This window comes from Xiphias gladius, chromosome 16 (genome assembly GCF_016859285.1).
Source record: "Xiphias gladius isolate SHS-SW01 ecotype Sanya breed wild chromosome 16, ASM1685928v1, whole genome shotgun sequence".
In the NCBI taxonomy this organism is placed as follows: Eukaryota; Metazoa; Chordata; class Actinopteri; order Istiophoriformes; family Xiphiidae; genus Xiphias; species Xiphias gladius.
Genome location: NC_053415.1, coordinates 17364534 through 17391264, shown reverse-complemented (window position 1 = coordinate 17391264; position 26731 = coordinate 17364534). Strand labels below are relative to the sequence as shown.

The 26731-nt window shown below is 40.4% G+C and overlaps 1 protein-coding gene across 7 annotated transcripts in view; it reads right to left on the bottom strand.

Moving 5' to 3' along the window:
• The window catches only part of myo16 (myosin XVI), a 107302-nt gene that overhangs the window by 44581 nt on the left and 35990 nt on the right, over positions 1-26731 (bottom strand). For all 7 annotated transcript variants that reach the window (XR_005709123.1, XM_040148883.1, XM_040148882.1 and 4 more), the window contains 13 exons: positions 22883-22953; positions 22343-22486; positions 16487-16595; positions 14081-14205; positions 13799-13924; positions 10263-10338; positions 8169-8319; positions 7860-8010; positions 7546-7656; positions 5161-5226; positions 3574-3701; positions 2006-2111; positions 516-633 (listed from right to left, as the gene is read on the bottom strand). Coding sequence is in view for 6 of the 7 variants with exons in the window: in XM_040148883.1 (XP_040004817.1) it covers positions 516-633; positions 2006-2111; positions 3574-3701; positions 5161-5226; positions 7546-7656; positions 7860-8010; positions 8169-8319; positions 10263-10338; positions 13799-13924; positions 14081-14205; positions 16487-16595; positions 22343-22486; positions 22883-22953 (1482 nt within the window). In the remaining variant the exon portion in view is untranslated. The remainder of the gene's footprint in view (positions 1-515; positions 634-2005; positions 2112-3573; positions 3702-5160; positions 5227-7545; positions 7657-7859; positions 8011-8168; positions 8320-10262; positions 10339-13798; positions 13925-14080; positions 14206-16486; positions 16596-22342; positions 22487-22882; positions 22954-26731) is intronic.

Below are 26731 nucleotides of genomic sequence, written 5' to 3'. Positions count from 1 at the left end.
GGAGCTCTGGCCCTTATACCCTGGCCCTGATCTATGCCTCACCACAGTTTTAGCATAGAGGTTCTACAGAAAGTTCCTCAAACTTTATGGCTTGGTTTTTGTCCTGACATGCAGTGTGAATTGTGGGACATTATATACACAGGTGTTTGCCTTCCTAAATGTCCAGTCAATTCAATTTACCTCAGGTGGACTCCAGTCAAGTTCTTGACACGTCACATTGAAAAATAGCAAACAGAATGAACCAGACCACAGTTTGGAGTGCCACAGCAAAGGGTCTGAATACTTTTGTAAATCAGAGATTTATTTTTGATTTTGCAAAAAATTCTAAAAACATGTTTTTACTTTGTCGTTATGGATTGTTGAGTTGATGGGCTATTTTATCCATTTAAAATTACATCTACAACACAGTAAATTGCAAGAAGTGAAGGAGTCTGAATAATTTCTGAAGCCACAGTAAATGAAAATTAAAGTAACTAGTCCACATCCAGTGCTATAGTGACAAAAATGCAGATTACCTCTGAGCAGTGTCCTCCTCTTATCACAGTATTGAATGGTCAGCAGCTTGATAAAGCGGCTTGAGCTGTTGTTCCTCTGGGTCTTTGCATGACCAAAAGCCTCTAGAATACAGTTCACCTGTATATTATATTACACAAAAAGAGAGGTTAGCAGTGCTTTACAATATCTTTTAGAATGACTTTTACTGTGGAGTAAATAGGTTGTTTCCATCTTTTTTTCCAATGATGAAATCAATTTACCCGTAATATCTCTCTGACAGATTTCTAGAGCTGAGACAAAATAAGTTCTACTCTCATTCCAATTTCTACCACTAGATGTCAGTATGCATCCATTATCTAGGTACGATGCTACGATGATCTGAGGGCGAGCTGACCCAGATATCGACAACATAACGATGACTTCATCAGGACACAACACTTACAGGCTACACACTGCTTTGTTACCCAACTGACAGACTGGATGCAGAGCAGGTGAATCATGTGTTAAGCACCACCAGTGAATACAAGAAGAGGCAATGATGTAAGTGTTGACCTAAATGTCAGATTTTTCTTTTCTTTCTCCCTGTTTTTCATATAGAGAAGGATGGAAGATAATAAATTCTGACCCAGCTAAAACAGGGTTTTACTTTCATAAAAATATGCCAATATATTTTTTTCTACAAACATTTCTAGTCATTATCTATTTTAGCAAAGTGTTTTATGACTGTAGCATCTTGTCATAAACCGGAAAACGTGCCATGATGGGTACTTGTTGATCTTTTGTACTCTACTATCGTTTTTTTCTTTTCAATTCTCCCTCTATAGGCTGAAAAGAAGGAGAATGAACTCCCATCTAAGAATTATACCCGAACGATTTTGTCTGCTGCAAGTAGTTGTTTCCTAACGAACCAGCATCACAGAGATAGAGTCACCGTAGTGGAAATTTTAATGATGCAATCAAATGCGTGGTCTGAATGCTCAAATGGTGTCTCTGACAAATGAACAGCTTACCAAGCAGAGAGGAAAAGACTACAAGCATGGCTCCACAGTGTGGTGTGCTAATCGATACATCTATTCTCTCCACCACTACAGCAGCAAGGAACAGCAGGATGCATTCACACATTTACGAACACTACTTCTCTGAGTGCTATCTGATTTTTTATTACAGAGACGACATTGGGGAAGCAACAATAAGCACAACAAAATAGGATGTAAGACTCAGTCAGTGACTCGCTTTGAAAAACAAGAAAATTATTCATGAGTTTCTCAATAAGCACTCTGTGTAGAGCGTGGAAATACAAATAAAAAAAAATCCACAAATGTCTACCATAAGATTATTTTGTAGCGATTTGCTTTTTTTCCAAAGTCAAAGTAAAGAAACAAGGGCATGAGAGCAACAAAGGATGTTCATGTATGTTCTTAGCCATATAAGCCTCCAAGACAACCCACCTGAGGACTGCCTGAAGTGTAAAACAGAAGGTTATCTTGCAGACGAACAGGTCCAGACTTACGTGTTTCATTCTGGGATCAAGTGCAAAACCTTTGGGGCTGGAGCGGGCTGTCAAGTGTCTCACAATATGCTTACATGCTTCTGATTTCCCAGATCCACTTTCACCACTACAGAGACAAAGACAGAAAAATGTAGATCCTTTGTCATTCATATTTTAGGTAATGTTTTTATTGTTTTACATCTTGTCATGTTTCTTATTGTTTCATACCTTAATGTTGCAGTGTTTTATACTGCTGAAATGTAAACACATTTTCCACTATGAACAATTAAGTTGTACTGTATTGTATAATATAGTAAAGGGAGTATTAGCTCTGTTATATACCACATGAAATTAAAAAGGGATAAAATAACCTTGCTTTATGTGAATACATGTAATCAAATTTTGAATGAATACAAACATGGGCAAGCAAAAACAGTAAAATTAAAAGGCCATTAGAAGAAGCTAGAAATCAGTCATAAAAGGCAAACTTAACAGTACAAAAATCAAGCAACTTTGTGTGTTACACTGTTCTCTTGGTCTCCATTAAATTTCAGATCCATTTCTCTTTCTAACATCACTAACTCTCACCACCACTTTTCACACGCTGCTACTGCCACAACTTGTCTGACACTGGAGGCCTGTTTTTAATTTTGCGTTGAGTGGATATTAAATCTGACATAAGGTTCCTCTACAGTACATGCTCTGAAACCCACCGACATGCAGAGAGTTGAGACTGGCATAGTAACACCAAGCAGATGGCTTCAGAAGGTCAGAAGCCCTCACTAATGACCGCAGTGTGCTGTGGTGCACTGTTTGTCGGTGAGTATGTGTGTTGCTATATTTCCTACTTAGTGTGACTTAGTGTGAGTGTGAAGTCTAAACGCCTATTCACTGTCTTTTCATTTACCAGTTTTGATTAGATTTCAAGGGCATTTTGTTAGAGCACTAGCCTCTTGGGATCATGGCCACTGATTGCTTGTAAACATGCAGGAGCGTGTGAGTGTGTGTGTTATTTTGCCTGTGTGAGAGGAGATATAAAGTTAAATAGAAAACGGAGTTAAACAGCAAGCTTCAATGAAAGCAAAATAAGAAAAGGATTGATAAAGTGTTGCAGGGGAAAAAAAAAAAAAAAAAAAATCAAGGAAATGACAGAGTGTTTGTATGTGCAAATGCACACTACAATGTGCCTGCATGCCTGCACGTGTTTGTTTGACTGTGTGTGTGTGTGTGAGATGGATAGCCTGTGGCCGGTGTGCATTAACTCTCTGCCAGTTTGGTTACAACTCCGTGGGAATGTCACTGGAGAGCCAGAACGGGATTTAATTGCAAGCGGGGAGCTGCCCTCACCCGCCGAGGACAAAGAGCAAGATGCTGCAAGGCTCCCAGCAAACATTCATCTCTGCGTGAACAATGAACAGGTCTGCAGTTCGGCTCAGGGTGAGAGCTATTAATCTCTCGGGGAGTGTTTAACAGGTGTGTGGTAGAGGGGTGTGGGCAAACCAGGTGGCCAGCTGAACTTGCTGACATTTTGGTCTCAGTATCCCAAGGTACAGAGTTCAGTGTTCGTGTGTTGAAGGAAGGGGGTGTACCTTAAGATGAAACACTGTGGGCGTCTCTCCTGCAGCATCATGTGGTAAGCTCTCTCTGCTGAGGAGAAGATGTGAGGGGGCAGAGAGGAGCACAGACGACCTGTGGAGCTCAGGTACAACTGACTCACCTGAGGGAGAGAGTGGCAGACAGAGTCCATTAAGACAATCTTACGTAACATGGATACACACCTGGACTGAGCAACACGTACGATTAAGTTTCAGCAAAACAGCGAAACAATGCTGTGTATAACTTTACATACCTGTGTGTCCAGCTCACTAACAAGGTTTGATTTAACACTAATTATAGCCATGTAATTCAACCTAAGGTGACAAAGACATCTATTTTGTGTTGAGAGAAAACTGTCATCAATTTAAACACATGACCCTGACACTTTGCTGGTACTTTGCTTCACTTTTTATTCTTCGGTTTATTTTTTATCTAGATAAAGATCTGCTTCTAAAAATACTATTTTATTTTAAATCAGGAACTACAGTATTCTATCAAAGTAGGAGTGACGAAACTTGATAAAGTTGCAGATTATATGCTAAAGGAGGGTTAAATAAGGAATTAGTAACTCACAGTTCTAACTTTTTTTTAAAAAACATAGTAAATGTATCAGACAGTGAACCCTCAATTGTCTATTATACTGAACTGTGAGATAACTGCACTTTAACACCCCTATCTGTAACCAGACGAGCAGACGTGTGCCAGTGCTGTGTTGTGGCTGTAGAAAAGGAATGGAGGATGGGTTGTGGACCACCAGACCAGAGGGGGTGACAGAAGGCCAGCAGATCACACATGTTGTGATATACGTCCTTCTCACGCTGCCTCCTCCCTGCTCCTCCACACACCCTCTCAGTTGGGTATAGATGTCTGGAGTGAATCCAGACACAGGCAGGAATGGGACAGCCAGAGGGGGCTTGGATTAAGTCTGTCATGCCAGTAGAAGATGTCCCCTCCTCCATTTAATTCCGCCTGGGCCGACATGGGCTCACACTAAACTAGCTAGCATTAATTCAGCTACTTCAAAATGATTTATCCACTATATTAAATAAGGTGACACGTTGTTTATTAATATCACAACATTAAACAAATGATCAGAATTTTTAAAGAACCAGAGCCTGTCAGTCGTTCACTGACAGTCTCCTCTAGCTGTTGGAAATGTTAAATATTCTGCTTTTCACCAACAGTGACTGTGTTTTTAAAAGGAATTCTTTATATTGGAAAGGTAGCGTAATAAAATCTTTTGGAGTCTAGGAGTGAGTGTGTCTGTCTAGCTAAACTGGATGCTGCTATTTCCTGGCTGATGCAGAGTCAGCCTTATGCAGTGTATCACTGACAGGAAGACTGCATTATTTATCAACCACAAGGTCCATTTCATTGTTCACGCCCTGCTTATTATACAGTAAACGTGCCGCCTTTTTAGTATGATTTTGCATTTACAGTGCATTGCCTTTCCAGTGTAAAACCAGGTGTTTTAGGCAGGGATCATGGTACATTTACACCTGCAAATTCAACATTAGGAGAGCCAAGCACAGCATATCTTGTAAGACTATGAAATAAAGGGAACTTAAATGCATGCTTACCAAAGTGGAATAAATGGGCAGCTCTTTATTTGGATTGACCAGCAGAAGGATGTGTCCAATGTAAGTCTACAACGGAGCACAAAAACACACCTGAGTCATCTTTAACTCAGTAACTCACTTGAAAGCAAAAAATTAATCCAGTATCATAAAACATTTATCTTTTGGTTGTGAGGTGGCACAGTTCTGGTTCAGTGGACTGTTTTGACAAACTAACCGCTGGGTCATAATCACTTACAGATTGCCTAAAGCTAGCACTGACCTGTAAAAAGAAGTGCTGTCCGGCCCCTTCCCTAACGTCAATATTCATGGTGGTGACTATGTCTGTTATCATAAGAATATTGTAATCTCACGGCAGAGAAAAGTCAGAAGGGACCTTCAATGATAACCTCAGTAATGACCTTTCCCCAATAAAGACAACAAACCTGCCCTCCCACACAACACACGAACAAAGCCCAAGGCCATTCAGATAAAAATACTCCCAACTCCCAATTCTTGACCCTTTCCACCAAACTGCTAACACTCCGTTTCTCACAAAGAGTCCTGGAGGCTATTTGAAAGCTAACACTGTCCCCTGGGAAAGCGCAAGCACTGCTAAAATTCTGTAACATGCTTTTCTGTCCTTAGGCCCTGGCTCAAGGTTAATGACTTGAACAAATTCCCACTGCTTACAGACAGAGGAAAATTCTCCCAACTTTCCTACTGTTGTGTTTTTAACTGGGTAAACTTATCTGAAAATACTAAGCCACTTCCCCCCACTAACTCTTTAATTTAATCTCATGACATTCTTGTCAATAATCCAGCCTTCATCAATGTCTCCTCTCATATCCTTCACCAGTTCCATGCCACTCTCCTCAGGGGTTTAGTGGTCCACTGGTCCCTTCTACCCTGGCAGAAGGCAGCAGATCACCCATCAAAGCCCCATCTCTGACAACCCTGCTGGGAACATATGGAGTGTTCACTGCCTTTGTCCACTTGCTGTTTCTGTCCTTCACCACATCTCTGCTTTTTTTCACCTATATTACCGTATGTAAAAAAGGTCAACCTCATTAGATATAGAAACAAGAATGATAAGAAGGGTAAAAATGCAGAGAAATGTAACTGTTTGGTCAAATGAAAAGTGTAAGCTCTATTTTGGTCATTTGTAAGCTGCAAACTTAAAGCCAAGCAATTATTTGCTTAACTGGGTTTGTTTAGTTTTATCTTTGCTAGAAACAGAATGGAGCATAATATATTACTGTGTCCTGTGAGTTCCATGATGGACTTGGATGATGACATGATGGATCTGATACAAAATCAGATCAAACGTGCTCCGATATACCCATGATAGCTGCGCTTTGTCAACTCATTCTTTTTCCTTTTCACTACTCCTCCTTCATTCAAATGGACTGCACCTCAGTATCCAGCCCTCAATATGATGAATTCTAAACGTTTCTCTTTTCTTCATCCACCACTCTACCTCCTTCTATTGTCATCCCCTTATCTGTGTCCCCTGCTGTGGCTAACCCTACTGTCTGTCACCCATCTGGGTTTCCAAAATAATAGACTATTACCGCCTCTTCACAGAGGAGAGAGTGGCCTGGATAGCTCCACATTGATCTGGTTCCAGTCTTTATAGAGCTCAGTCCCGATGGAGAATTATGGGCCAAACCACAGTTTTAAAGGGAAGGAGAAAATGAAAGGAATATAAAATGGACCAATTGTTGGAGATGAAAGTATTTTACTCCTGAATGTAGTTATGGATTTATCTCTCAAATTTATCTAAATGGTATTGATTTTGCAACCGTCACCAGTCTAAGTATGTGTATGTACTCTGTGTGTGTGTGTGTGTGTGTGTGTGTGTGTGTGTGTGTGTGTGTGTGTGTGTGTGTGTGTGTGTGTGTGTGTGTGTTAGTGTGTGTGTTAGCAGGCCGAAACAGAGAGGGCAAGGGGAGAGCTCATGAATACAACCCGGTGTACAGACCTAAGCCTTAACTACATTCCAAAAAACAACAATTCACCACCAGTCACTGACTGTAGCATCACAAATATAAATATTATTTGCATAATAGCTTTTAGAGTTTGAGGAGGTACAGTGTGTGTGATGCACGGTGTGAGATGTATATAAACAGAGTATACTCTATGCATATATGCTGGAGGGAAACCCACAGCAGAGCTCATGGGTATAAAGTACGTGAAATGTGATCTAAACATCACATCCCGAAATTCCCAAACCATAAACAACACAACATGCCACTACAAATAACCAACTAGAGTAACCCAGTTATGCCCGAGAGAGAATGTGTGTTTGCATTTCTCTGTCTACTCTGTGTTCAATCAGTGTTCAAATGCATGTTTAATGTTGAGTGGGATTCCTTGTTTAGTGGAACAAGGACAGTGGAGTCTTACATAGATTTGGTCATTGCCAAAGCGCTTCTGCATTTCATAGAGCAGGCTGCTGTCGGTCAGCTCACTGAGGGACGCCAAGTCGTCATTTGGTGCCGGAGGCATCAGCTTGACCTGAAAAAAATTCAGGGCAAGAGTTAAAATGAACATGCCACGATAAGTTGACAAAAACTCTGATATAACAACATAAAAGTAACAACCGTAACGTGTGAAATCTCTCTTTTCTTGTATAAACTACCTGGATACTTGGGATTATCTGTGTTCTTACTATCTAATTTAGTATTTTGTGCTGTATGAGCTGTATGAAGAAGAGGCACCTGCTCCAGTTTGCTGGCACCGGAGCTAAAGGGACCATCCAGGCAATTGTCCTGGGAGGGATGTCCGCTCAGTGCTCCACCTGCCTCTCTGAACATGGCACATTTCTCCAGCAGACTGTCCCGCTTAGAGATAGGGAGGCCCAAGGGGTTCCTATATATTAGGTGGATAGTCAAGGAGTTGGAAAAACACAGCAGATGCAGGTTCGCAACAAAGAGATGGATGAGAGAAAAAAACAAAAACAAAACATTAATTAAATTCTGTGTAGTAGCCGTAAAACAACAGTTGTGCTTATGAAACCATTAACGCACAAGTTCTTGACAGGGGTGGTGAAGTCGTGTGATCCGCCATCATAGCGCTGGTCTGTGGAGGGCAGAGGAGCAGAGGGGTCCTTCAGTCTCTGCAGCCAGCTCTCCTCTGCGTTCAGAAGCATATCAGCTATAAGCTCTGATGCAGCAACGTCTGGTGACAGGACATAGAAGACGAACTAATCAGTGTACTGATTTGATATGAAATTCAAAATTTACAGAGACAAGTTTAATTTGATAAAGAAAAAACTTTTATATGTCAAATTTGTAAGCTTCAAAATGGGTTTTCTTTCAATTCACTGCCACTCGCATGTTTATCTCTATAGTGTTAAAACATTGGTGAAAAGACTGAGAATGTGGTAATATTCTTAGCTCAAGAGCATAATAATCTCTGCTGTGAAACAACCATGTACACCTCTCTCTTCTCCTGTCTTTTGCCATGTCATCCCTCCTTCACAATCCGTGTGGATGAACAAGCACTGGTGCAGAACGGGAACCCGACTGTGGATCAGTCACACTGTGCTTAAGAGGAAGGGGAATTAAGATCCTCCCTGTCTGTAATGAGGTCTAACAGAGCACAGGGGAGTGGAATGGCTTCATTGTGTCTTTTTATTTCTGTGTGACTGACAACCCCCTAGACTGCTAGAAGGAGCTATTGATTAAGGCCAGAGTGAGGCAGTCAGAGATGTGATAAAGTCATGGGAGTAACTGGTTAGAGGCAGCTATGATATTCTAGGTAGATCCCTCTCTATGACACATTTCATCACTAACACACAAGAGAGACTGCTAACATTTACAATGACTACACTACAGTCATCAGCAGCCTGGTTCAAAGGGTGGTTTTATAATTATTCGGTTCAGTTTTGGGATGTTGGGATTTCTACCCTGCTGTGCCCCTGTGTGTGTGGGAAGGGCATTTGGAAGATTGATCAGAATCACCAGCCACTAATGGCTTTCACACAAACTAATATAATTTAATTTAATGTAAATATGTTAATTTACACTATCACACCCACAGAGACACTGAGTATTCCACTTTGAAGCTGAGGATAGATTAGATAGATTGTTCCTTTTTGGAAAAATTACACATATGAGATGCCAATAAACAATAAACTCCTACAACAGAACATCCTGCATGTCAAGTCTCAGATTTTACCTGTAGGACTCACATTGTAGAGTCTTTGATCATCATCTGTGACATGTAAACATCAGATTTCCACCAAGTGAATGAAGTCTGTGTGGAAATCGCATCACCCTCCATTTCCATCATCCCTTTCTCTATTCATTACAGTAAGATTTGTTGTGACAGCAAAACATTGCTCCACAGCACCACTAGTGGAAAAAAAACGTTACAAGGTTCTGTACACGCAAATTAAATTTAGGGGGGTGGGATTTAAAGGGGATCTAGAAATACAGGATCACTGTAGGAGTGGACATCACTTTTCAGATGGTAGATGTATCAATTTGCTATTTGGAATTCATTATTTATTCAAGTTTTTCCTGATATCTGATGCCTACCACTTAAAACAGGAACCTTTTAGACAGACATCCATAAACACACATCTACCACCACACTAAATTGTTGCCAATTGTCTAAATTTAGACCTCCTCTGTTGATAGTGTGTGCTTCCTCTATAAAAAAAACAAAAGTTACACGCTCTTGGCTGATGTGCTACCTTTATGCCCATTAGCAGATTAATCACACCAGCTCTTTATGATTACTCCTAACACCCAAATTTAATCAGTGCACATACATATGTACAGGCAAAAGTAAGGTGTTAATGTTTTCTTTCATTCAAGAAATGAGTTCTCTCTTGCAGATACATTCAGAATGGCACAGGTTGGCTCACCAGAGACTGATTATGAGGGAGCCTCATTCACTGTGTAAAGTGTGTGTGTGTGCATGAGCGCATGTTTTTTATTATCATAGTGATTATTAATGCATTTGAAAAGGCTCAGCTGAATAAGTCAAAATCCAATCCCACTTCTTTGCTTAATTATCTCCTGCTTGCTAAAACACACTTTCTAATTCTGGCTGCAATATTTGTGTGTGTACGTACACACGTGTATATTTGTTTGAATGCTAAAATGTGTTACCTGAGGGTTTGTCTTGGTTGCAGTTCAACAGAGTCGGGTCTGCCCCATGTCCGAGGAGCTGGCTAACGATGCTTGTCTGTAAAAGATGGGGGAAAGCCCCAAATCCATTTTTATTAGATCCTAAGAAATTCAAACATTTCTAGGGCACTAGTAACTACATCTTCCCCCAAATCACCAATGTGTTAATTAAAAAGCATTTCATGGCAGATTTCTTTTTGGAGACCCTCCTGTTAAAAGGTCATAAGAGTTAAGGAGGATACACTGGCATTTTTTTGGCTTCAGTGCAGATATAGATATGAGGGTATGCGGTGACACCGACCTAGAATTTAAACACTTAGCAGATGATTTATGCAGAGTAAGTCACACATGACAGGTTTATACAAGTGTTGCCCCAGACTGAGGAGATCCTTTAATAATGAGCCTATCTTCCGTCACATGTCACAGTGGAAGAACCCTGTAGTCATCTACCCTCATTTCTACACAGCGTGGCATGTGATGGCTGTCACCTCTGTCTTCTATTTTTCTATCTCATTTTCCCCTTTAAACTAAGCTCACACTGGCTACATTGTGACTTGTTCATTTTTTCCCTCTCATTACTCCTTCATTTTCTAGTCTTTTTGCACTGTCTCTGTCGCCCCCCCCTACTTTTCCTCTGTGGAAAAACAGCTTTATCGAATCAAAGAAGTGTAATGCACTTTGCTATCTGTGAATACTTGATTTGTGATCAGTGAATGTGATGTTCTGACATATCTGTGTGTGACTCAATGTATGGATAATAGACAAGGATCTTCATCATTTATTGGTAATGAAGGAAAGATGGCCTGACTCAGAAGCTGTCTCAGCAGCTCTATAAATATAAAGGCATCATTTCAAGATGTAAAGGAAATGACCATGACACAAGAATTTACGCAACCAATTCTAGTAGATTTTTCTAGGAAAATAGTGAACCCCAAACATCCCCTCATACTGTTAAGTTTTCAGACTATTATATTTAGCTCCAATGCAACAAAGCACTTTTTAAAGACTGAGTTTTATACTGTCAATAATTACCGTGGAAATACTTGCTTCTGATTGTCTGACAGATTTTCACTGAATTTATACATCAGAACACCACAGACATACTTTTCTCTTTTTGTTTTGCAGTTACTGGTGTATACAGCATATTAAAAAGCAAGCAACTATATAATTATGCTTGAGCTACAAAGTAAAATTACAAACAAAACACCAAAGTGTCCTTCTCATGAGAAGAAAATAATTACCAACTTTAGTTTACTGTATCAAAAAGGCTTCCCAGACACTTCAGTAAAATCAAACCTACATTAAAAAAGAATGAAGGGGTACTCCAATTTCACACATGAAGATTATTTTGTTCATCATGGGGAGTGCTACTCAGCCTGTGAAAACAGTTATAATGTCTTCTGTGGCTCTGGAGGAGCTTTCTAAAGTCTGAATATAGTTATCTCAGCTTGGCCTTGGAGACTTCAAATTCTTCAGATAGAGCCTTGATATGATTATGGGAAATGTAAGATCCAGGGACTACAAGTCAGGATATCTTCTGCTGCATGCATTTCAACCATGTTTTAATACAACTTCTGTAAGTCCCCAAACTTTATGGAAGTCTAACACTAAACGTACTAACATAATTTTCTATAAGTCACAGTTCAAACTGCTATGGAATTGGCAGAGCTTCTTTTTACTATAGCAGAGAAAGAGGACATAATCTGCAGTACGGAGGAGAGTGACTTAGCACATTCAGCAGACTGGCTATGACCCATGCCAACAGCTGTTCACTTACAGTACACTCTACAGCATCGCTACTGCCCAAAAACCTCACACCCTATAAATACTGACAACACGTCAGTAGCACCATTAGATCTGAACTCTTCAACCGGTCACAGTTTACATGAGGACCTAGAAAAGGTCATCAGTACATGGGGATCAGTGGGGTCAAAGTAACCTCTCCTAACCAAAGTAACATAAGCTGATGTAGATTCAGATATTTTCTGGTAAGGTCCCACATGTCTTTTTAACAATATTTTTGAAGGCGAAAATTAATATAGTTGCTATATTGCCAAAGGTTTCATGTGTACCTTCACTATATAATCCAATCCCAGCAGTGTTGTATTTTAACACCCTGACATTTTTGTTTAAAAATCCAAACCAGGACTATTTAAAAAATCTTTCCTCAAGATCCCACAACTTGAAAACTCTTAACTCAAACAAGAGAAGCCAAGAGCCGGGGTCTAAGTTATCGCAACACCGAGAGTGGGAATCTTAATTAGCTGCAGTAATAGGGTCATACATCTTCTTAAAGGGTCAGTCTGGTATGTATGCCACACCGCAGAAGGGGTCTTTGGGTTTAACGTACCAGCTAGTGTTACATTTGCCTGCCAGTGTAACAGCTTGCTTCTGCCTCATATTGCAAAACCTTTTGATAAGTGGGACCACTGATTTCCTTGGCTGAATATGTGCACAAATCTTGCACTTGAACTTGAATAATGTTACTGACGTGTCGCCGTTAGACCAGCTAGGTTTGACCTGGAATGGGGGCAGGAGGTGGGTGTTAAAAAGGCTCAAGGAGTAGTTGGTATGCGGGAGGCAAAGCACTGGCACCAGTAAAGAGCCAATGGCTGTGGTGATTTAGCACCGCAAGGAAAACCTAATCGATTCTCCAATCTTCTAGACTGCCACTCTTAAGTCAGATGCACTTACATATTACACACACACACAGACACACACACACACACACACAGAGTAATTGCATACGCACATAGTCTGAAAAGTAAAGAGACACAAGGAAGTTATTCGTGAAGTGCTGTGTATATTTATTTCTACTGATAAACTATCATCTGATCTACTCATGAGTGGATGAAGGAATTGTGTAAGAGGAAAGAAAGAAGACAATGGTACTAAACCTAAATGAATGAAACAGAGAAAGGCTTCAGGGTAACGGAAGGAAGAGAGTATTTTTAAAACACACTCTAGTGGGGTAAGAAATCCTGGCCAGAGGATAGATTAACAAAAGAAGTAGAGAGTGACTTTAAATACCAAATGAATGAATTCCCTTTCTCAGTAGCCCAGCACACAGCCCAGAAATGTAATTAAATATCCAGTTGGGTCAGCAAAATCTGAACATGATCAGTTCACTTCTTTCATAGTTGGACCACTCCCAAACAACCATCCAACAGCTCACCTCCACCCCATCTGAAAATCAATGTCCTTTCCTCTAAGAAAGCATTTTATATGAACATTAAAGTGCTCATCTAAAATGCCCTAACAAATGCATATGCGTTGCTGCTCTGTGCGAGCAGTTTGCCTGTTTCTGATCAATAGGCCCAAAAAGAGCAGTTTATCACAGTGTGTGCAGGGTAACTGGAGGCAAGTTGCTTTGAGGAAAAATCCATCAATAATTTCCTCATTATTTCATTAATGACTGCGATCACATTGAATCAATACAACTAGATGAGTTGAAATTAGGGGACTAATTCATTCATGTCAATAACATTCTGACGTTTTGTTGTGCAGCTGTGAGTTACCTGTCCGTATCTAGCAGCCAGGTGGAGAGGGGTCCAAAAGTTGTCGTCAGCACAAAGAGGGTCTGCTCCTCTCTCCAGCAACACCGAAACTACCTCTCTGTAACCACTGGCACACGCTATGTGGAGCTTCAAAAAGAGGGTGAGAACATCATGATAACAAAAAAGAAAAAGCTACAGTATCTGGTAAAGACTGAGTTGAAGAAAGAACAAACTATCGATTGCAGGGGAGAGAGACAAAAAAGGTCAACTCACAAACATAAACACACATGAGACCTTACTTACCAGAGTGACCCCGTTATCATTGGGCTTGCTGAGGTTTCCGCCTGTGGCTACAAGCTTTCTAACATCAGTCAACATGGTGCTGGGTCTCTGTGTCTTCATGGCATGCATAGATGATACATCCACACCTATAAAACACAAACAGGATTGGCACACTAATGCTACAATATGTTTTTAGTTGTCATGCTTAAAAGAATAGTTTGACATTCGGGGAAATACTCTTCACTTTCTTGCAAAGACTTGGGTGATAATATCACTGACATATCAGTGCGTTAAATATGGGGCTGGAGTCAGGAAATGGTCGCTTGGCTTTGTATAAACAAAAAATTGGCCTACATCTCTAAAGCTCATTAGTTAACACATTATATCTCGTTCATTTAATCTATACAAAAACCAAAGTGTAAAAATGGCAAGCAAACTGATGTCAAACAGGATAGCCCCTCATGCTAAAACCAAGGCCCGGTGCATCAAGCGCATGGCCAAAAGCGATCCTGAAGCTGATGACACTTGAATAAAAATCAGAAGGTCATCCTGTACTCATACAGAGCCCCAATCCCTGACCTGAATGATTCAAGGCCCCTTTACCTTGTCTCCTGGGCAGATACAGATATACTGAAATCTACAAGGGCATCCCAAACTACGAAGAACAATGCACTGCTCCATAATCAAATTCATACAACCGACCTGACTTCAGTTGCTGTAATAGTGTGGATTGATTATCAATCAATCTATATTTCACTCGGATAAGCTCTAGGGCACTAACTAATGGGACTTTTCCAAATAGACTGGTTGTATCAGCTGATCAATACGTTTGTCTTTGCAAACACACGAGAGCCCCAAGGTTTGTAGGTATTTCAGACATGCTCATAGGAACATTACCATAACGGAAGAGAATACTTCTTCTCTATTGTGCCAGTACTCTTATACTATTACATGATACACAAGCAACTCCGCAAGGACAATGAAGAGGAAAAACTGAATTTCTATTGTGGTAAAGCACATATAAAACTCTCTTTCTCCTCCTTTATCCCTGATTTAGAGACACATGGACATTATGTCACAACCACACAAACTTGATGGGGATAGAGAGCATGCAACCAAGTTGCTATAGCAACAGAGGCTGAGTGAGCCTGTGTGAGTAAGTGTGTATCTCATGGTGGCAAAGCCCAGCACAATGGGGGGTGGTATCAGTGAAGCTGAAGGTAGGCACGAGGAAAGAGATCACCACAGGTGCTGGCAGACAAAGGCGGAGAGAAGCTTCAAAAAATTATGTGGCTGGGGAGTTAAGAGAGCAAGCCTGTGTGTGCGTGGGTGTATGTGTGTGTAGGGTGGTCTGAGCTCTGATGAGTTAGCTGTCTGCAGTCAAATGCTTACATTTGTCATGTGATCCCGTGCAGGCCAATGACAGATGGATGAAGGAAGACCCTCCATCATTGTCTATATATTTTTCTGTCTAGCTTTGTCAGCATGATTCCTGTTTCCCTTTCTCTGCATGTCTCTCTATATTTCTGTGGCACTTTTACCCGCTCTCTACCACTTTTGTCTCTGTGTGCCTCCAATCCCCCTTGTGCCTTTATCCCTGTTATTTGTAGCTCCGGTGTTGACCTCCTTTCTCCGTGGGACAAAAGTGCCACATTCGCAACCCGCCGTCATTAGGCCTGTGGGTGTATTTCACCTTCACACATACACACAGAACATCTCCCATTTAACTGCAGATATGACATATTGACCATTCACATTCAGTACTTCTTAAACGAAGGAAATGAAATATTTAGTTTTACTCATTATACTTAATTTTTCTCTTTCTGAAATTTGTGTTATAACATGGAAATGAGCCACCATATCTCAGTGAACCACACTGCACTCCTACATCATTGTCAGTCTCACAATTAAAAATAAAAAAGGATCAAATAAATGCAGCAGAACAGGAAGTAGAGTCTTTGTTATTCCATTCTTTCTTCTTCCTTGTCAGAACCTGGTGCGTACATTATCCACAATACAACCGAACCAAATATGCAAATCTTTGACTGATTTTTCAGTCAAAGATTTGCATATTTGCATGCTATGCTAGTAGCGGCTAATGTAGCCTCAAGCTGCTAGCCTCAAGCAAGATAGTGAGTGGGTGACCGAGGTCTGGTAAGCTAATTTCTTTCCCAGTCTGCACCCTCAGATTTTTTTCATTTTCAAACTTGTAGTCTGCAGACCCAACTGACACTGACTCATGGGACACCTGGATTTACAGACGTTTTTTTGTACATATGCAATAGTACTCTCTAAGACCTGCAAACAGAATATGACGTGTGAACTCAGTAGAGTTCCCCTTAAATAAAGCTCATGATGAATGAAATGTGAAATGTCAAAGTTACTTTTCTGTCTCTCTCTCTTAGGAAGAAGTGTGCTGAGCTTTACCATTTTCCTCCAGGTGTTTTCGGAGGATATAGCTGCTCTCAGTCCCCTCAGAGGTGTAGTCCAGAGGAATGTTTCCGTTGACATCTTGCAGCATAACGTTCACTCCGGCCTTCCAGACGCAGGGCAGAAACAAAGCAGAGAAGACACAAACAAACTCAGTTTGAGCTGGGCCCATCCATCAGACTTGAATTGATGATAAAGTGGACCGAATTATCTTTGCTTCCTAGAGGCGTATAACTGAGCAGAACCATGGAGACATTAACAGACAATACATTAAATTAAATAAATAACTGCCTGGGGGGTGGGGGAGTGAAGAGCAAGGGTGTTGGTTACTGTTACCTGGGATCATCGGGTGAGCGTGTGTGCGTGTGACATGATTAATGTGTGTTTACTCCACAAGGACCCTGCCAAAGCAGTCTTCTATTATAGCATGAGATAAAATGGGAGTCCTTCCCTCAGGCTCCTTTAATGACTGCTAGTCTGACGACAGCACTGTCACTGGTCACAATATGATTATGATTGATTGCTTCTCTTTCGGGGAATTCTACTACACTTATTATTTGTAAAAATGTTGCACCGCTTTACCAGTAGAGCAGAATTGTGTACAAGCCATGCAGAGATGTATTTCAGTTAGTTATATGGACCTTCCTGCTGTCCTTCTCTTTTTTTTATCATCCTCTCTTTTCCGTACTAAAAGTAACCTGCATGCTTTGAAGTGGCAATTGTCAGCATCCAGCCATAAATCACTTCCTGTTGTTTGACTAAATCATAAAAAACAAGCCAGTGTAACGACTGTAGCTGGACCAAGTCTGATAACAGGGACAGAGGACTGTAAGTGAGGATCCTTATTGAATATTTACAGCTAATAGAATTCTAACGACCCAGTTGCTGTGCGGCAAAGAGATTTATTGCCTACTCCTTAGGCAGACAGAGAGAGAAGGGTTAGGGAAAGCGAAAAATGGGAGGAAGAGGGTTGAAAATGCGAGGAGGGAGCCAGCTGACAGAGCAACATGAGAGCTGTTAACCTTAGCACTCTAAAAACCCATCAGCAAAACCACAAGGACACTGGGCCACAAAACCTCAAAGCAACCTTGAATTTTTAATTGATTTATAAATTAAACAACTGTATTTTGTTATTCAATCCCAAAATATGTTTTGCATATATTATGAGGACACGTTGTTCATCCAAGAAATGCCAAGCAATTACAGTGCGATAAAGGCAGTACAATGCTGTCAATTCCATTTATCAGGGAATTTGTTCTGATGAGGTTTGCAGTTTCATTGTTCACCCATCTGTGTCGTCTAGTGGGAACTGTTTTCGCTCACTTATGAGGGTTTATTAAGGGTTAACAAAGAGAATTAATTAACTTTTACATCTATCAGCTACTGCTTTGTGAATATTCATAAGAAAACAAGAAACTTTATCGCAATGAGAGGAACAGCTTGAGGAGCAAGAGATAAGGTGATGAGTGAGTCAGAGAGAAAGCAAAATATTATACCCCCTCTGCCCATTCCCACACATACAAGCAACCACACACACACACACACACACACACACACACACACACACACACACACACACACACACACACACGTTCCATCCCTTAGCCCTCCTTTACCTTCTGTCAAATTCGAACTGATCCATCTATATACTTTTGATTTGTGCTTTATTCCCAAACAGGAATCAACTTCCTCATAAACCTGATGGCTCTTCTCAGGGTGCCTCTGTTAATGTGTGTGCTTATAGCCTATGCGTGCGTGTCTGCCCTGCATAGTGGGGTAGTAAAGAGGTGTGCTAACCCAGACAATTCACTTCAAGGTCCAGTAAAAGTCAATAGGAGTCTGGCTGGATGAAATTATCAGCTGTCTGACAGATACATCATGCTTTATCTGTCAGGAGGCCAGTCTCACCATTGCCTACTCTCACTCACAGCTGTACAAAAACCAGCTGGACAAACCACAAAATGTATGTATAGCAGCCTGAAAATTGTTTTGTAAAAATGTGACCTAGTAAAATTTTACACTTTACAATGGGATGTCATCCTGTGATAGACTGATAGTGTCATATAGATGTTATTATTGTTCAACATAAAAATCCACTGTGAAAAATGTACTAACTAAATGTGAAAATGTTATGCCTGAGCCTAGTTAAATGCAAAGCTCCAAGACAAACAGGGACATACTGTATCTATTATGGTGAAGTAAGCATGACGTGTAGGCCATTGATAAAGAGACATTAATCATGTACCTGAGCTCACATGATAACTGCTGATAGATATAAATGAGTTGGTGCTGACTGCCAGCCACACAGACTACAAGGGTTTAACAAGTTGACTTCTGACCCCGACACGCTCCCCGCCACAATAAGATTGATCCACCTTGGACGTCCCGGAGATGGAGATCTTTTAATACCATGCTTCCTGTGGCTAATAACGGCAATTGTTACATGCAGTTACTGCCATAGAATCAATAACAATTACAAGATATGTGCTGAGAGCAGTCATTGGGGCAGTTACTGCTGAGTTGGACACCATCATGGCACAGTGGGAATCCAACTAACACAAAGAGTTCCCATACACCTTTTTTCCCCTATCTAGAGATCTATACTCTATTGTATCTAACCTATCATGGAGTACTTAACTCTCTGCAATCGCATGGGTATGAAGGTTCAAAATAATTCCAAAGCATTCTCTAATAAAATATAGACACATACTGTACATTCTTCTATTTAGATTTTCTTAATTTTTTTTTTTTTTTCCCCCAAAAAATGTAATACAGTCTCATGGAACTCTCAAAGTTAATTATCAAAGAGTTAAATTAAGAGAATCAAAGAGACTTAAATTAAACTAGATCATACACTACAGGCGTGTGCAACAGTTGCCTGATGAGCCACTATATGTTTTGAGGAGCAAGGGCTACATTATCAGCAGATATCCCCTGTTGTGAAGTGGGGTTCGGTGCAGCCAGGGGCTTGCTGCTAATCATTCGACTCCGAAGTACTCAGAGTTCAGAGTTTTTATACTCATCATTTACAAGCTCGGAAAGTGGGTCAATTCTGCAACTGTAACCCCGCTGCGTTTTGAACTGTAAGATTAGAAATAACACTTCGGAAAAGGACCTGTCTGCTGTCAATCACATAATTGCATACCTACATCTTCCACCTGACTAAAAGCTAGTATCTCACAGAGAACTACAATATTACAGAGAAGAAAAGGAAAGTCAACAATTTTTCTTTAATTAGTGGAAGTGTAGTGGTGGTAAACAGCTTAAGACAGCAAATGTCTTTTTTATGTTCTTCAAAAGTCCATATATTGAATACTGTGTCCAAAAGTAGAAACCTTCATTCAGGCAAATACCGACGCAGAATCAGGGCAATTTTGCAATTAACCCTAATCACTTACCAGATGTTGTTTCTCGGTTTCATAAGAAATGAAATGATTTGATAAGTATTTTGTGGGCTGTGGTTTGAATAGAGGACCAGCTAAGATGTAACAGATGGAGATCAAGAACCTCTGTTGAGGCTTCCTGAAGCATATAATGAGCCAAGGCTAATTAAGTACTGGATATGGAAATAAATATGAAAGGATAGAGAGTTCAGTTTGGGTTTGTTTGATAATCACTTACTGTTTTCCCAACCAAATATTACACCAAAAATGTAACATTTTTGTGGAATTATTTATAAAGACTACATACCTTGTGATGTTTTTATTTGCTAAGTGACAATCCAATGTGTGTCTGCACTTCCAGTTAATCCTGCCAGGGTCTCAATGATGAACATTAACCAGAGCCGGAGCTAGGAACAGGTTTAGGGAATGGGTTTGGAAATTGGTTGGAAATGAGAGAGTTTAGAAATGGCTTACTCCTTCTCCTGCTGTTTGGAGGCAGGAGATAAGAGAATTAACATTACTGCCAATCCGGACACAGAGCGACAATGCACCCAGACTTCTCATCAACCCCCTTACTTTCCCTGCACGACAAGCTTGGTAACATGTCTGTCAGCAAAAACCACTCTGCTTGTCTGTGTAGGAACTTGAGACAGGAAATCAAGGACAGAAAAGCTGAGGATGAAGGGAGGAGAAATGAAAAAAGAGATTGTGGAGTAGGACATAATAGATTAGTACATATTAGCAGTACTCTTCCTTCCTGTGCCAATCAAAGATAAGGCTGCCACTCAAGCTCCTCTAGCGAGACCACTGTTCCATTTCTCATTAAAATGTAAACCCGTTAATGTATATTTAGAGGGAAGATCTTCCACTTACAGCTATGATAAGGGAGCAGCTTGAGAACAGAACAGAATGACTGGGTATTGGCAGGGTCCGTGGTGGAGGAGATGGGTGTCAAAATGAATGAACAGAAGAAAAGGAATATTGCATCTCTATCGGAAATATGGCTTGACTGAAGCTATTTTTACCCTGGTAGACAGCTAGAGCCTTGTGCTCCCCTTTCAAAAACCATCTTCCCTGTTAGTTATTCCAGGAAAAGAAACCTAAGTGTTTATCCTACCATAAAGGAAATAAATACCTTATTTTGGATATTAAGACATTTCTAGTCTCCTATCTTACTTGTCTAGTCTCCTCAGAACCAAATACTCTCACAATCACAAAAGCAAGCACAAGGGCTCACTCAAATACAAGCAGATGGCGATGCAGTCAAATAAATAAGAAACTTTGTATCAAAGGACATTCAAGCTGTGAAAGCTGAAAAAATGTTTTAGTGTTGCTGCAGTAAGCTGGAAATATGTTTTAACTTTTTACATTGTTGGATATGATTCTTTGAATTTCCTAGAAATGTTCTCTTTTTCCTAACCCCCCGTTTAAATCCAACAGAGCTGAATTCCGTGTAAATTTGACCTCATTTAATAGGAACTACTTCTGTCTTGGTAGAGAAATGGAGACATTTAGTTACTGCCTCCCTGGGAGCAGTATTAAATCTCTCTCTCTCTCTCTCTGTGTTGCCTATCATGAAAGCATAACTCATGGCATAAATTGCATTTGGCATATCTATATCACATCCTGCTCTACCAAGGCAGCCTGCATGAATCTTTGCTTGGAGGAAAATTAAATGCATGCAGATACAAAACACTCAACATATACATGACCCCAACAGTCATACAGTCAGCATAGGCTGACAGATTCACACCCTTTGCCTGGCAGCTTTTCAAACATATCCATTCCTCTAAGGAAAATCTCTTTCCTGCCCTGCAGACAGGCAGCCAGCAATCACCCAGGACCCAATCAGCAGAACCGGGCTGTACAGGATTCTACCAAGCTCCAGACTGCAGTTACCCCTCCCCAGGTCTAATCAGCACCAGCAGAGCAGACCCAGCCCACTGAGTGACTGGGCCGCATGTGCATGCCCTCCCCTGCAGCTGGCCCTGCTCTCGTTATGGACCTAATCAGTACAACCACAGCTCTTGTCAAGACATCCTCCACAGAACAGGCTCTCTCTTTGATATCGTAGTAATGCCGAATTTCTAAATATTCTCATTTTTTGTTAGGGTTTGTTAGAGAAAGCAAAGTCGCTTTTCAGACCCTCAGTAATACAAAACCCCTCGCAATGTAAGATGCTCCACTTGGACAGAAAATTCTGGCTGACTAATGTGAATAGAGCCACTGGTTGAAGCTAATTCAAAAAATGAAGCTTGTATGCCAAGCCCTTCCCAAACACTAACCTAATTTCTACCTGAAATGATCGGAATTGCAAGGATCAACAAGAAAATTGTAATAAATGAATAAATAAATAAATAACTACATCCAGAAAGTGTATCCATGCATGTCTATATGTATGTGTATTTATGGTACTGTATAAAACCGCCCCAATATACTAAATGTCCATGTTTGCATGTGTGTTTCTCACCACCAGCAGCAGCAGCACCACGTCCGCATGGTCACACACACATGCTACATGCAGAGCTGTCCACAGGTCTTCGTCCTGCAGGTTGACATTCAGGCCTCGCTCAATCAGAATCTCTGCTGCAAACACATTGTCATGGCGAGCACACTGCAGAGTGCAAAGAGTAGATTTCCTTTTTATTAGTTTTCAGAAATGTATATTTCTTGCTGCATTGCTAACAATATACAGTATATATGATTGGTTCAGTGCATAATAACCAATGTATGCGGAAAATGTAATGTATAGCAACTGAATTATTACATTGTTGTACTGCTATAAGAATGTGTAAATTACAGATAAAGGCATGAAGATTGATTATTGGGATGCCACCATGTCAGAGGAGTGACAACCCATCCCTTCCTGATCTTTCTCAGTCATTTGTAGCTTAATATCAGTACCTTTTCAGTACAAAATGATAGACATTTTCTTTCTTTTTTTTGGCACATATACACTAGGGCTACTTTCTTATATTCAGTGATCGTCATCTGATCAGTTTTATCTCACCAGGTGTAGCAAGGATCCCCCAGAAGAAATTGGACTGCTGGGGTCTGCTCCCTCCTTCAGGAGATGCAACACTGCAAGACAATAAACATCTGTATGTGAAGACAGACATGGCGCTTAGGGCATGTAATGCAGATACATCCACACTTAGACACAACACACATACAGCACCCATAGTGATCTGGGCTACTCACTATCAAAACCAATATATGTCGAATGCCCTCTGACTGTCCTTGACGTGTCAGTGCAGATGTGTGTGTGTGTGTGTGTGTGTGTGTGTGTGTGTGTGTGTGTGTGTGCTTGGTATCTCATTTCAGCAGCAGGTCACACACATTCACATCACACACTGTGAGCTCCAATGAACCAAACAACCCCCTCACACACGGACACAAACCATAACAAACATGTTCCATAACAGATGAGTAGAGAATAGTAGGCTATATATTTTTTATTAGACATGTACAAAAAATAACAAAAAACACAGAAGGAGACAGTGGCAGAATGAGAAAGGTAGCGTACTGCAGTGTATGACAGATAAATAGAGTCGGATGGACAAAGGAGAGAGGGTGAGGACAGAGGGTTTGGACGTATATGATTTCCCTGACACTGACAGCACTAGATGGATACTGAAAAAAAGACCTTGTACTAGCAAAACAACCACCAGTGTCAAGCAATCTCACCATACCCACAGACACACAGACACACAGACACACACACACACACAAATAGTCATTGGAGTCTTTAACCAAAGCTGATGGCTGTGAAGACAGTAACTGTGGTAATTACCAAGGTGATAATTCCAACTAATGAACCCCAATGATGACCCCCATGAGGTCATTTCACTAAGATGGTCATTATCTAGACAGACATGCTTAAATAACTCATCCATGTCAAACACACACACACACACACACACACACACACACACACACACACACACACACACACACACACACACACACACACACACACACACACACACACACACACAGCAAGCATGTCTTACAACAGTAAATGCTGGGCAGTAATCCTGTGCTTGTGCGAACATACTACCACAGCTTATAAATATATACATGAATATTGGAAGATCAATCATTTTCCTCGTAAGTTTTATTTTACTGTACTGTGAAGTGGACATACCTGGACCAATTACAATAGTATGTAGTTCAATACAACAAAATCACAATATGAAAACTAGTACATATTCAAATCATCCCCCATTGGCCCAGTCTCAATAATAACTGAATAGATACTTCTCCATTTATGACTCTTTAACCTTTATTAACAAGCTACAGCTGTTACACTGATCTCTCACCACAGATCAGATACCAAAGTCTCTCCTTCATGGGCACATAGGCATGAGCATAATATAATTTCTTAGGATCACCTGGGTAAAACAAATTAATTATACAACAGCTCTGCAATAAATTCCACATTGTAATATTTAGTTTTTGTTGAAACTCTTGGAAAGGTGTATGTATGTGTATACTGTGAGTATAGGTTTGCCTGCATTATATGTATATTTCACAAACACAGATAGGAACACTTGACTGGTTGTATGCCTCTGCCAACCAGTCAAGTTGCCGTTTACATCTGTCTGTCCAGACTCATATATTTAGGGAAGACTTTGAAGGAATTTAATAAAAGGTATTATGTGTTAAGTTTTATCATAATTAGGGAATCAATTCTTCTGTTATGGCCAGAAACGTGTTTTGTGAGGTCAAAGTGAACTTCACCTTTGACCATTAACATCTAACCAGTTTAAACCTTGAGTCCAAGTGAACATTTGTGCCAAATTTGAAGAAATTCCCTCAAGGTCTTCCCGAGATATCGTGCTCACGAGAATGAGATGGACGGACGGACAACCGAAAACATAATGCCTCCGGCCTCGGCAGACACTGGCATGGAGGGATAATTAAAGCAACAGATTCTCACATCAAGAAATATGTAACCAATTCTTTATATTTCTATTTGAAAAATTACTTATATACATTTATTGGTTCATGTTGTGTCAGTTGACTAATCAATTAAGAAGTTCTGTACATGCAAACATACCAAACAGGCCAAATACATACTGTACACACACATTTTTCCAGTCCTCTAATGGCCTTCAGCGCTTAATGGCCTTTAAATGGTTCATGAGAAACAAACTGGCCAAATGAAGTCATTCAGCACAATTATCTCCACAACTCCTCAGCAAACTGTAGGGGCTCAGGACTGTAAACCACCAATTAAGGCTCATATGATGCTTGTTATTAGGGAATAGATAATGCTCTTGCCTTTTTGTCTATCAAACAGTATCTCACAGGGCTGCTCATTAGTTAATATGGAGCAGAGATTTTTAAGCATACAACGTATAACATGATTTGCTTCTTAATAAAAGTATGATTTGAAGTTTGGTGATCACCAGTGGTCAGGACAGTCTCTTGTCTGTAAAACTGCCCATCTATTAGAGACAGTGTTAGTCTTTGATAGAAGAACTCGCCTGAGTTTTATGGCTAATTAATGAATGTGTCTAAAGAGGGGTCAAAGGTCAAGAGCTACATATTGACCCTCAAGCAGTTTAAAAAAAAAAAAAAAAAAAAAAGAACAACCACTGTTTGCCACAGTGTCAAGCTGGTATTTGTATTATTAGTGAGTGTAGCAATATCAGGTTTTAATATCATATAGCCCATCAGTATTTCCAACTAGTTTACTAGTTAAAAGGATTTTAACCACAGAGAGAGAAAGCTCTATATCAAGTCAGTACTAGAATGGATACAAATGGCAATCCTGACTTGAATCTGTAAGGCTGCTGGAAATGGCAACATGTAATTTTAGTCATTCAGTCTTGGTTAGAAGGTGAATTCCAGCTGTACAGTTTCATTTTATTCAGCAATGAACTAGAAAAAGTAATATTACATAAGAACATATGTGAATAGCACATGGGAAATGCATTTACATTTAGAGTGTTCAGAGTATTTAGGTGGTGCTGAAGGATTTACAGTAAAGAATGACCATGTTTATCTCTGTTGTAATGTAGCTGAAAGGGAAAAGGAGCCCTGGTCATCATAGAGAATGATATCCACTGAATGATTTACACAGACACAGTAGAACAGATATATGATTGACCTACAGAAACCACAGTAATATTCCCTTTATGCTAAATCTTTATATGTCAGTTGGTGTTTGATTACATGCTGATCTCAAGCTTTGGTTTTGACTGTATGTATGTAGGTTGTGTGTGTGTGTGTGTGTGTGTGTGTGTGTGTGTGTGTGTGTGTGCGCGCGTGCGTGCGTGTTCCTCCTTCAGGAGGCGGCTGATAGGTAAATGGAGAGTGGGCATGAGACAAAATCAGATTTTGTAAAAAATTGCCAAACAGCTGTTCGGGACATATGTGGAGTTTCCATGGCAACCAGATCGGAACTGGTAGAATGGGTAAAAAAAAGAGAGCGAAGCAGAGAGGATGAGAGGGAAACCTAAATAACGGGAAGACTGACAGATTCGACAAGCATCAGACATTTGTACCTGGATGCCCTGCTATCTATGTATCCAGATTCTTAAGAAACCCCAACCCTTAAAGACCTCACCTTTCCCATTAAATAGGAGAGCTACTTCAAACCTTCACCCCATAGCTATATAATACTATATACAGCCCGTACCTACAGCCAAACTGCAGCTAAAACAATGTACAAAAAGTTAATTAGCAGCTCTCAGATTCCTGACAACTAACCTGCTCACCTGGAAATCTATGTCATTCAGACTGACAGAGATTCTATCCTTATCTGTTTTTGTGTTTATGTAAAACCTAAATACAGCTCCTCTGGATCTCTTGGCTACACAGAAAATTAAAATGTCAGTACACTTCGTCG